The sequence below is a fragment of the Bos indicus genome, chromosome 10 (genome assembly GCF_029378745.1).
Source record: "Bos indicus isolate NIAB-ARS_2022 breed Sahiwal x Tharparkar chromosome 10, NIAB-ARS_B.indTharparkar_mat_pri_1.0, whole genome shotgun sequence".
Taxonomy (NCBI): Eukaryota; Metazoa; Chordata; class Mammalia; order Artiodactyla; family Bovidae; genus Bos; species Bos indicus.
The window spans coordinates 81,077,324-81,089,438 of NC_091769.1; the positions used below are offsets into that span (position 1 = coordinate 81,077,324).

At 52.6% G+C, this 12,115-nt stretch overlaps 1 protein-coding gene across 1 annotated transcript in view; it reads left to right on the top strand.

The window, feature by feature from the left end:
• The window catches only part of PLEKHD1 (pleckstrin homology and coiled-coil domain containing D1), a 32,665-nt gene extending 20,822 nt beyond the window's left edge, over window positions 1–11,843 (top strand). The window contains exons 7-13 of the mRNA XM_019969119.2: window positions 4,326–4,420; window positions 6,120–6,213; window positions 7,679–7,857; window positions 8,343–8,475; window positions 8,858–9,002; window positions 9,296–9,445; window positions 9,752–11,843. Coding sequence (XP_019824678.2) covers window positions 4,326–4,420; window positions 6,120–6,213; window positions 7,679–7,857; window positions 8,343–8,475; window positions 8,858–9,002; window positions 9,296–9,445; window positions 9,752–9,921 — 966 coding nt within the window. The 3' untranslated portion in view covers window positions 9,922–11,843. The remainder of the gene's footprint in view (window positions 1–4,325; window positions 4,421–6,119; window positions 6,214–7,678; window positions 7,858–8,342; window positions 8,476–8,857; window positions 9,003–9,295; window positions 9,446–9,751) is intronic.
• Window positions 11,844–12,115: the final 272 nt, after the last annotated feature.

Consider the following 12,115-nt stretch of genomic DNA (forward strand, 5'->3'; position numbering starts at 1 on the left):
ACGCAGGGTCTGGTACCAATCTATCACTAACTGTGTGACCGTGGGCACGTTTGCCTCCGTGTTGCTCCGGTAAGAGTGATGACTGTACCTGGCTGGCTCCCAGGTTGCTGTGGGGCTCATTGAAACAGAAGGCAGGGGGTGCTTTGTGGACCGGTAAGGCCTGGGCCGACGGGCGCTGTGTGATCGTGTAGCTCTGACATCCTCCGCGTGGTAGAAAGGGCCAGGAACTCAAGGGGCACGAGCTGAGAGTTCAAAAGGCACTGTCCTGGGCTCTTCTGCCCTGAGATCAAAAGATAATGCCTTTAGGACTTCCCCAGTAGTCCAGTAGTTAAGGTTCTGTGCTTTCATTGCAAAGGGCGTGGGTTCAATCCCTGGTCCGTGAAGTTCCGCCTGCCGCGTGGTGCAGACAAAAACAAAATAAAACAATGTTCTGCCTTTCTCCAGAAGACAATGCCCTTCCTTGGGCACAGGTCCCTCAGGTGTCCGTGGCTCCTTTGGGCATGGTCGCATCACTCTTATCCCCTGGGGGAGGGCAGCTGTCCTGCCTTCCCTCTTCTGATTGAACTGTGAGAGCTCAACCTTGCCCGTGGGCAGGCACACGGGAAATCAGAAATGCACAGGACCCTTCAGGCAGGGTTCTTGCCTGTGGAGTGCTCCCAGTCAGAACTCAGACTCTTGGAGCTGGAAAGGACCTCTCCCTTTCAGGTGAGACTCTCAGGTGACCTCCCTGATGGGTGTTGATCGTGATTCTGCCACGGGCAGCTTAGGAGATGTCCTTTGCATTATTGTTCCATTATTTGAAAGCTCTACTTTCCTTGAAACTGGAATCTGCTTTCTACCGACTTCTTTCCAGCCTCATACTTTGGCAACTTAGTAAGTCCAACAGTCACTGACAGACGCATGATGTGGTGGATGAAGACTTGAGCTGCTGTGGGTCTTAGCTGACCGCAGCCTGTGGCAGGGGGCCTCAAAGACTCGTGCCGTCTTGGGCTGCATGAACAGGAGCTTCTAGCTGCTTCAGGCTTATAGACTGTGTGTGCCACTCCAGTCAGCATTCTTAGGCTACACTTGGACAGCATTTAAGAATCATCTGGATGAAATGGAAGATGGGAAAGAAGTCAGCATCCAGGAAGAAGATTCTCTTTCTTTTTGCTCTTTAATATAGACCTTTCTCCCATAATGGTAGAAATCATGCTTTTTGTAGAAAACTTAGGAAACGTGAAAAAGAAAACAAGTTTTACCTTTAACCCTACAACTCCACAGACAATTACTGTCAATTCAGCTTTTTTCTTTGTCTTTGTTCCTGTAGATTATTCTTATATATATTTTAAACCTAATAGGGTCATATTAGATACTCAGTTTTATGGGCTTTTTCATGATATCTTTCATTTTACCTTCATTAACACTATACCTTCAGCAATTTTCCATGTCATTCAATATTTTTTGAAAATATCAATTTTAATGACCAAGCACTGATTGTGATGTTCATTAATCTTCTACTTTTGGACATCTAGGCTGTTTTCACTATTATAAATTATGCCACAGTGAACATCTTTGTATATAAATCTTGGTCTACTTTTCTAATTATTTCCCTAGGATAAATTCCTATAGGTGGAATTACTGACTCAAAGGGCAAGAACTTTTAGACCTTCTGATGCATATGGCCAAACTGCTTTTTAAAAATATGTACCTATTGACACTCCCATCAGCAGTGTATGGACATTTCCATGGGGTTTTAATAATTTATTTTCTCTCATTTTCAATTATAAAAAGATACCACAGAGTAATAGTAAGTAAAGGGAAATATTTGCAAGTTGAGGTATTGGAAAAAGGGGTCTCTCCAGGCCAAGAGGCTGAGACCATGCGAGGGTGTCCTCCAGTCAGGTCCTATCTGATCTGTTCTGAAGCAGCAAAAGCCAGGTGCCCATAAGAGCCAAGTGCCCTTGTGACTTCTCAGGTCTAAGCCCAGGGATGCCTCCAGGCTGTAACAGCCCTGCCGCAGCAGGTAGAGGCCACCAGAGAGAGAGAGGAAATACGAATCTGAGGCCACATCAGTGTTTATCGTCATTCACAATACCATATGTCAGCTACTGAGAATGTATGAGAACAGAGGCTTTCCAACTTTTTGAAGCTCTGAACTCTTCTTGGATTAAAAAGAGGGAGGTCTACAAGAATAAAATTTTAAATATATTTATATTATGTCTGCATGTGGCTGTGTCTACTGCCATCACACACAACCCCAAAATATTAGTGGTATTGAAGGGCAAAGGTCTATTTCTCACTCAGCTACATGGCTCAGCCGGGGCTCTGATCCATGCCTCCTCGCTTGGGGAACCCAGGCTCATGGAAGCTCCACTGTTAGCAGCAGCATTGGCTGACGTGGCAGGGAAGGGAACACAGCGTGTCACGCCCTGTCTGTAAAAGGCATCTGCTCGGAGGGACACACTTCTGTTCACGTTCCACTGGCCTCGGCCAGGCCCATAGGCCCCCACCAACTTTTACAGGTGGACTGTGGCCGTGCAGTGTTCCACGAGGACATCAGAGTCCTGTGAGCAGCCCCAGGGATGACCACTTATGAGCCACACCTAAAATGCCAGTAATAATTATAAGGGGAAAAAATAGCAGCTTTTTGGGTAAAAAGCTTAGGGGTGAAGGACATAGGGTTTGGAATCGGACTCTTCCCTTTCCTTGGATTTTATTCCTTCTCTGATTCTCCTCAAGGCCAAGGGCAATTTCCCCCTATAGGCAGCGCCCAACCCCCCACCGACTTCCCTGGCGGGGTTTGCATTATCCTTGAGAACAAAGCCTCTGGGTGAAAAATGAGGGTGTAATTCAGAACTAGAAGATAAGAGAGAATGTGCATCTAGAAATAATATTCTCCCACAGAGTAATATGTGGAGGAACAAAGCAGTTGTCACAAAATGCTTCTAACCACCCTTGGCTTGACGTGTACCCACCAATACTACCTGTTACTGAACCCCAGGAATACAGGTCCCCTGGGGGAGCACCTGCTTGCTGGGAAAACACTTGTGCTTGCCAGCAGATTTGAAGGAACTGGTCCGGTTCCCTGGGTCAGCTAGTCCTGGGCTTTCTGCCTCACCTGTTCCCCTGGGGGTGAGTCCAGGGGAAGCTGCCACCAATGCTCATTGTTTCCTGGATGCCTTGAGAAAAAGTCTTTATTCTGTGACTTTGGGGTTGAGAATGGCTTTTCTTAGTCACTTCTAACAAATGCCACTCCAGAGATCTTGAATGGAAACGTACACCCACACATTTCACTCCAGGGCTTGGGGGTCAGCCAACACACCTTAGGTGCGAGTGACTGGAGCTGCCCAGCAGAGCGGACATCTAAAATTATCGTAGTCTGTTGTAGAATGCTCAGATGCTCAGCTGTGTCCAATTCTTTGCAACCCCATGGACTGTAGCCCACAAGGCTCCTCTGTCCATGGGATTTTCCAGGCAAGAATACTGGAATGGGTTGCCATTTCCTTCTCCAGGGGAGCTTCCCAACCCAGCGATTGAACCCATGTATCTTATATCTCCTGCATTAGCAGATTTTTTACCAAACATCCAGTCATAAGAGGGCTTCCCAGGTGATGCCAGTGGTAAAGAGCCCACCTGCCAATACAGGAGGCTAAGAGACACCAGTTCAATCCCTAGGTGGGGAAGATTCCCTGGAGGAGGGTATGGCAACCCACTCCAGGACTCTTGCCTGGAGAATCCCAGGGACAGAGGAGCCTGGCAGGTTACAGAGAGGTCTGACATGACCTAGGATGCATGCACGCCAGCCGTAAGAACTAATGTTGGGATAATTTCTAAACCCTGCCCTCAGCATGCTAAGTATGTTTTTGTTTCTTTTTTTTTTTTTTTTAAATTTTATTTTTAAACTTTACATAATTGTATTAGTTTTGCCAAATAGCAAAATGAATCCATCACAGGTATACATGTGCTCCCCATCCTGAACCGTCCTCCCTCCTCCCTCCCCATACCTGTTTCATTTTGTTTGTTGATTGTTAACATTTTTATTGAAGTATAGTTGATTTACAATGTTGTTTTAGTGTTGGGCATACAACAGAAGTGATTCAATTATATGTCTGTATATATATTCTTTTGTGAAGGGTGTTGTAAATGAGCCCAGCGCATCACAGATCTTGGTTTCACTGAGACTGTGTATCACTGAGTGGGATCAGGACTCCTCAGGGCTTAATTCTAAGTCTGGTACCGATTGTACTGAATCCCAGGGTGTCCTCTGGGTTAGAGCGGGGGTTCCTTACCCCATGGCTGCTTTGCTGTCTCTGACTCTTTTCTTCCTCTCTGATTCTCTCCAGGCTCTTGAGCGCCTGAACCAGGTGCTGGAGGCCGAGAAGCAGCAGTTTGAGGAGGTGGTACAGGAGCTGAGGATGGAGCAGGAACAGATCAAGAGGTGGCTGTGGTGCCCTGGTGGGGCGGGGGTAGGGAGAGGAGGGTGCGCCCAGGCTAGGACGTGTAGGACCTGTGTGTCCCACCAGGCTGGTGAGGCCTCCCCCCAGGAGATCCTCACTGGTCAGTGACTTAGTTTGGACCCGTCCAGCGTCCTTTTTCTAGGCCCCCCAAAGCTCCAGGCCTTGGGGGGCCTAGAAAAAGCCATAGACCCCACACCAAGGGGTCACTTCTGCCCAGGGGAGTGTGAGGCATGGGCAGGTGCAACCAGACATCCCCACCGGCAGCGAGCCCCTCCTGCTGGGTCACACCGCCCTTACCCCAGGGCAGACAGGGCAGGCTGGTCTGGAGGTGCCCCTGGCCAAGACCCGACCCAACATTCCCTGTCTTTTCTGCACAGTCTCTTCACGTTCTGGCTAATGATGCCTGTCCCTTGGGATTTTTTTTTTTTAACTGTGTATGGTTTGCAAACCCAATTGTACATTATAATCATCTAAGAGGATTATTAGGGCTTCCCCCATGGTTCGGCAGGTAAAGAATCTGCCTGCAATGCAGGAGACATAGGAGACACAGGTTCGATCCCTGGGTCAGGAAGATCCCCTGGAGGAGCAAATGGCAACCCACTCCAGTATTCTTGCCTGAAAAAATCCCAAGGACAGAGGAGCCTTGTGGACTAAGTTCATGGGGGTCGCAAGGAGTCAGACACAACTGAGCAAGGAAACAGCACACACAAAAGGATTACTAATAGAATCTGCTGAAAGTAGAACCCAGAAATCTATATTTTAAAAAGTTTTCCGGGTCATTCTGATGCAGTCGACCCATGAACTTGGAGACAACCGCTCTGGGTACTGTAGGTGGTTTTGGTTGTAGTCACCACCATCACCACTACTGATTATCAGTGATAACCCAGAAGGATATTTTTCTTGTAACACCCTTATAAAAGAAAGTCACTGGACATGTATTTTGGGGCAGAAGAAGCTCAGAGAAACTCACCAGCTAATAGCCAGCTAATTCTGGAAGTACCTGGAAGTAATACTTCCATAATTGTGCCAGATCCTGGAGTGGAAGATAAGTCTCCTCCCTTGAGGATCTGGTTGGGAAAACCAGACTCACACCCAGGAAATATCAACAATACTTCCCATAATGTGCAAACAGGTGCTCAGAGGCGTAGCACAGACTCCCTGTGTTATAGGAATTAAGATATATGTGTGATCCCTGTGGGCTTCAACAGGTTAGATTGAGATGGGCCTTGAGGGGTGGTAGGAGTTTGAAAACTGGGCAGAAAGGAAAAACATCCCAAGCAAGGGGAAGGGGACCCAGGCTTATTAAAATAGCAGCAAGGAGTTTGTCACCCCAGAGAAGGGCCTCAGCCACATCCCATGTCAAGGTGAGTAGGTTCTAGCAAGAGCTGTCCTGGGAAGACAGGGAGTGAGGTTTTCATTTCTCCAGCTCTCCTCTCTGCCCTTGGGGTGGCCTTGGATTTACTCTGACAGATTCCTGTGTACCTGGAGCAGGTGACTTCAGACTCACTTGGCCGGAATCTCCTTCATTCAGCCCAGGGCCCCTACAGCTGCTGGCAGGACCCAGCCATGTGAGGAGCTGGCCTTCAGAGAGCCCTCTGAGCCATACAGAGAAGTGTGGCGGAAGCCACAATGGGGCTGGGAGGGGTGGGCACTGCCATACCCTGCCTTGTGTCCCCACAGGGAGCTTGAGCTGACTGCAAGATGCCTCAAGGGCGTGGAGCAAGAGAAAAAGGAGCTAAGACACTTCACAGAGTCCTTACAGAAGACGCTGGAGGTGAGGGGCCCCTGGCGGGCTGGTTGCCTGGAAGGAGGCAGGGTGGTCGGTTGGGCCACATGATGCAGTTTTTTTCCAACAGTGTTTCTCTAGACGGTTATCTGCAAGGAAAACAGGGCCTGAAGGGGTGCTGATCTAAAGGGTCTCATCTCTGTGGACCATTGGGAACTCCAGCCAACACAGGAGGCCCAAAGCAGGACCCAGAAGGGCAAATTCAAGTTTGCCTTTATGGTGACTATGGCCTTAAGAAATCCACCGTCTTCAGTGCTTATATTTTTACACCAGATGGAGGATTGGTTAGGGAGGGGGGCAGGGTGACCCACCGCTTCCTTCCTGTGACTCATTCACTTAGCTGCTCCGGGGTGACATTGAGCAGGAGGGAAAATCCATTTGATTCCCCAGAAGTTGTGAGGGAGGAGGAGGTGGCATGTGCAAAGGAAAGAGTGCAAACACTTTAGCACGGCCAAGTGCCCACTCCCGTCCCAGCCTCTGCTCCCCTCCTGTCCCCTCTCCCCCTGCTGCCCCTCCCAGCACCATGATATCCCAACCCCAACTTCAGACCACTGACCACACGTGCCCCCAGGAAGCCATGCCTTTCATCCTCCCCATCTTTGCCCACACTGTTCCTTCTGCCCAGACTGTGCTCCACCCTCTTCTCTGCCTGGAGAACGCTCTCATCCTTCTGAGACTCAGCCCGAGTATCACCTTAGTCAAGCCTCCCTGACTGTTCTAGGGGAGGGATTTGCTCTGAGCTCTGGGCCCACAGCACTTAGTGCGTCTGTGAAAGCGCCTAACACGTGAGGTTGTGTTTTCCAATGGTGGGCATCACTAGATTGTGTCTTAAGGTCCCTCCAAGTCCAGTGCCTCGAGTGAGCCTGGCATGTTGTGGGGCATCCGTGACGGTTACAAAATTCAAGACTTGTAGACTGCGAGGTTTCTATTCTCCCTTGACCGATGGGGCTTTGTTAGGGGCGTCTTTCATGTGTTCATCTTTCCCTGTCCCACATCACAGGAGGTGGTTCTCATGGGTGGTTTCAACTCCAGAGTTTCTGAGTAGTACAAGATCCCCGTCTGATAAGTGGGGAGCATGTCTAAGTCTGCTCTTGGGCTGGTTCCTATTAGGTGTTTTTTGCATGAGCCCAACACCCTCCCTCACTTGTCCCTGGAGGAACAAGCACCCAGAACCTCGTGGCGCCCTTGGGCCTTGGGTCCCCATTGTAGTAGGTGCCGTGTCCCCTGGAAGCCATGCTGGGCTTTTCCCTGACTCCCTCAATGGAGGAGTAGCCTTGCCTCAGTGGGAGGAGGGAGACTCTAGTTGACCTTTTCCCTCAAGGGATGAATGAAGACATTTCAAGTGTCCCTCAGAGGATTAAGTAAGGAGGGCCTCACTGGCCAGAACTGAAAGGCAGGTGAAGGCAGAGAACCTGACCTAGGCTGCTTCACTTCCTCTCCTTCCTCATGCCAGGAGCTCTCCATAGAGAAGAAGAAAACCCTAGAGATGCTGGAGGAGAATGAGAACCAGCTGCAGACGCTGGCCAATCAGAGCGAGCAGCCGCCTCCCAGCGGAGGTCTCCATAGCAACCTGAGGCAGATTGAGGAGAAGATGCAGCAGCTCTTGGAGGAGAAGCTCCTGGCGGAGAAGCGGTGAGGGAGCCCTGAAGGCCTGAGCCCACGGGGGTAGCTTTCCTTGAACCTGGGCCCTTGGGTTCCAGTTGGCCTTGATCTGATGGATCACTCCCTTTTGCCTAGCTCTCAGGTTCCCCACCAGGCAAGTGGGAAGCAATCCTTCACTATCCTAAGCTAACTTGAAATGATGTGAGTCATTAGGACTGTCTGATAGACAGGCTGAACAGGTCCTCCCAGCTGCTTTTTACTGATGAGAAGTCTGAGACTTGGAGGACCTTCCTGAGCTCACAGAACTAGCAAGACCTGAACCCAGGATTCCTTGCACTGACCACGTCACTCCCATTACCATCGGGGTGGGGGGACAGGACCCAGCCCAGCTCTGGGGCTCACCAAGCAGGGTCTCTGGGTTTCTGTAGCCAGCTCCCTGCACAGGAGCCACCCTCTTACCGGATGCCCCATTGGCAAATGGGGCCCTGAGTGAGCGCCTCTCCCCGGGGGGGCAGGATGAAGGAGAATGAGGAGCGGTCCAGGGCCCTGGAGGAGGAGCGGGAGTTCTACTCCAGCCAGTCCCAGGCACTGCAAAACTCGCTGCAGGAGCTGACGGTGGAGAAGCAGCAGGCTGAGCGTGAGCTCAAGGTGCTGGGTCACTGGGAGCGTTTGGTGCTCGGGGTGGAGGGCCCTCCCCTCCCCTGGAGTCTTACTTCCCTCATCAGGCAACTTCCTGAATTATCCCTGCCAATCTGACCAGCCAGGCGTGGGCAGTGCAGCCGCCCTGAGGCGAAGCCTGCCGCACATTGTGCGGCATCATTATAGACACCTGCCCAGTGCAGGGGCCAAGTCTGGGCCATCGGATGGAGGGCATAAGACACCAAGCAGAACGCGGTAGCTTCCATCCAAGTCTGGAGGCAAGAAAGCCCACTTGAGCCAGGGGTGATCAGAGAAGGCTCCCCGGGGACTGGCAGCTGCCCCCCCTCCCCTGCCCCAGGACCCACTTCCCTCTCCTTGCCCCTGCCCTCAGGCTGAGGTGAAGGTCCGCATGGACCTGGAGAGGCGTCTGCGGGAGGCAGAAGGGGCCTTGCGAAGCCTGGAACAAGGGCTCAACTCCAAGGTGCGGAACAAGGAGAAGGAGGAGAGGATGCGGGCTGACGTGAGCCACCTGAAGAGTAAGCCCTGCCCTCGGTACCAGCCCAGCCCCAGAGCTCTGCATGGCAGTCCAGGCCAGCGTGGATGGAGTTTCTGCTCCAGACGCCCTGCCTTCGGGCGTGCTCTTGGCGTGGCTGCCTTTGGCTCTTGGATCTGGGGCGGGGGTAGGGAAGCCTGTGTTTCTTCCCCCTTCAGCAGGTGACTCTGATCTTCCAAAGGATGGGGTCGGGGTATTTCCCTCTGGAGCCCACCAGGATCCTGGGAAGGGGAGGGGCAGCCGGGAAGGGAGGTTGCAGTGGAACTGTGGCTGCAGGGTTCTTTGAAGAGTGTATCCGGAATGCGGAGCTGGAGGCCAAGATGCCGGTCATCATGAAGAACTCGGTGTACATCCACAAGGCGGCCACTCGCCGCATCAAGAGCTGCCGCTTCCACCGGCGCAGGTCCAGCACCTCCTGGAACGACGGTAGGTGTGGCAGCCCCTGGGCACCAGTGGGCGGGATGCTCACGGCTGTCAGTGACAATGGGCAGGAAGAAGGCAGGGTGGGGAGGTGGGGAGGCTGACCCAGCCCTGAAGTCAGACAGTGTGGCCTGAGCCCTTGTGGCCCCAGCCTTAGGCTTCCCCCAGGGTCACAGGAGCCCATGGACCAGCATGAGGAGGATGGGGAGCAGGGGGGTGGGGTGGGGCCCGGCTCGGGGTTGGGGACAGGGCTGTGTCCCAGTGGCGGGAAGGCTGTTCACGGCCAGGCCCCTGGGGCCACCATCTCCCCAGTGAAGCCGTCCCAGTCCTTTATGACCTCCCAGCTGGAAGCCAACAATATGGAGGAGCTGAAGGAGGTAGCCAAGCGGCTCAGCAGGGACCAGCGCTTCCGAGAGTCCATCTACCACATCATGGCCACGCAGCCTGGAGCCCCCTCTGCGCTTCCCCGGGGGGGAAAGTGATGGGCACCCCTCCCCTGGCCCCCCAAGGCCTTCCTCACTGGGGGCAGAGGCGTGGCAGGGGGAGGCCTAACTCCACCCAGTTCCTCTCTGCCAGAGCTCCACCTGGGGGTGGGCAGCCTCACCCTCAGAGGACAGGAGTGCCACCCCGTCCCCCTCACCCCAGATCCTACCCTTGCGTCCAGGCCAGGCCTGTGCAGGCTCAAGCTGGGTGCTGCCTGGTAAAGTGAAGGAGGGGCCTGATTGTGTGGAGAGACTTTTCTGACTAGGGGAATGGGGTGGGCAGGGCCCACGACCCTCTGTCAAGCGCCCTGTACCTCTCTGTGACTCTGCCACCCTCCTTGACCCTGGCTTCCCCAGGGTTTCCCAGCCCTCCTTTGGCTTTTGAAACCCTCTGTCAAGGCCCCTTCTGTCAACCACACTATGGGGGAGAGAAGAAAGGGGCCCGATGCGCTTCTGGGCTGGCGGCCCGCCACAGTCTCCATGGGCCCCTTTCCTGGGGGGCCCTGGCTGTGGGGCTGCTCGCTCACTCCCCTCCTCAGGTGAGCTCCCCCACCTGCAGCCTCAGCACCCTCGAGGAAGACTTGACTACTCCCCCACCCCCAAATCCCTCGCATATGTGTCCTGAGGGCCCTGGGCCGGAGCTGCGGCCAACAGCCATGCTGAAGTCTACCCCAGAGGACAGGAAGCAAGTCAGGGAGTGGAGGAAGGCAGCCAGGCTCCTGCAACATCCACTCCCAGTCAGGCGGGGAGGCGGCTCCCTTGGCCGCCGTGGTCCAGCTGGTCAGTGGGGTCCCGGAGGTCTCCCTCTCAGCTGCCCCCACTCGGATCACCTTGCCTCCTCCCTGCAGAAGCTTTACCCCATGCAACTGCCACTGCGAGCCCTGGAAGATGGGGTTTGGGCCTGTAAGAAGGCTTGCAGCCATTGGTTGGCCCAGTGTCATCAGGGGTGAAGCTGGAACATCCGTCTGCAGCTTTTGTGGGAGACACTGCCCTCCAGGCGGGCGCTGAGAAGTGCGTGTCCCTCATTCATGGACAGACCGTCTGCCCGGCATCCTCTCTGGCAGGGCCTTTTGTCCCAAACTGCCTGAGTCTGTTAGCCTCTCCCCAAAAGGAGTCCCCATGGGTCAGGGTGCTCAGGGATGCTGGTGGTATTGAAGGTGCTGATCCTCTGATGTTCGGAAAATGGAGCCGTTGGAGAGGTGGACAAATGGCTGCAGGGCAGGGGCCTGTGGCCTGCTTTGTGGGGAAAGGAATGTTACTGACTCAAAACACGGGCGTGTCTACTGCTAGGCCAGCCAAGGCCAGGAGGGCTGCCCTGCTCTGCGGTCAGGGCTGCCGGAGAAACGAACCTTAATGGTCCCTTCTCCGTGGTAGGCGGGCTTCAACCAGTCTCTTCCAAGCCTAGGTGCAAGAGGTGCAAGAGTTTCAGAGTCAACGCATCTGAAAGGCCTGAGTCTCCATGTAAAGCTTTAAACATGTAGGAACCTGCATAAACCTGGAACCCATTGATCCATCACGTATGCGAGATGGACTTTGAAATGAGGACGATTTATCAACCGAGATTACTATTTTATTCTTTGTTTTTAAAGACTCCAAATTAATAATGGTTTGCTCTTGGAGAGAGATTTTTCAAATGCACTTCCCTGCCTGGGCAAACTATTAACCAGAGAAGAAAGTGCTTTTTCATGCATATTCACCAACCTCTAATTTATTTCCTCCTTGCTCACTCTGTACTTTCCATGCCTCAGGCAAGTTTGGGTTTTCTTCAAACAACTGATCAATCCACAAGTATTTATTTGTTAAAAAACTTACTCTGTACCTAGCACTGTATATAGAAAGAGAGTAACATCTCTTTGTGACAATATGTAGGGGTAAAAATTACTTACTGGAAATATATTGATCTGATTTTTTTTTTTTTTTTTTTTACAAAAACAAAACCCTAATTCCTTGGTCAATTAAAAGCGTTTCCTGCAGTCACTCGCATTGTGGTAATTGCTAGAGAGATGTTGCCCCCTGCAGGCTGAATGTGGAATTACGGAACTGGCTGCTTGTGGCCATTTAAACCCACGTGTCCCTACTTATGGAGAAGGCAATGGCACCCTACTCCAGTACTCTTACCTGGAAAATCCCATGGACGGGGGAGCCTGGTGGGCTGCAGTCCATGGGGTCGCTAAGAGTCGGACACGACTGAGCG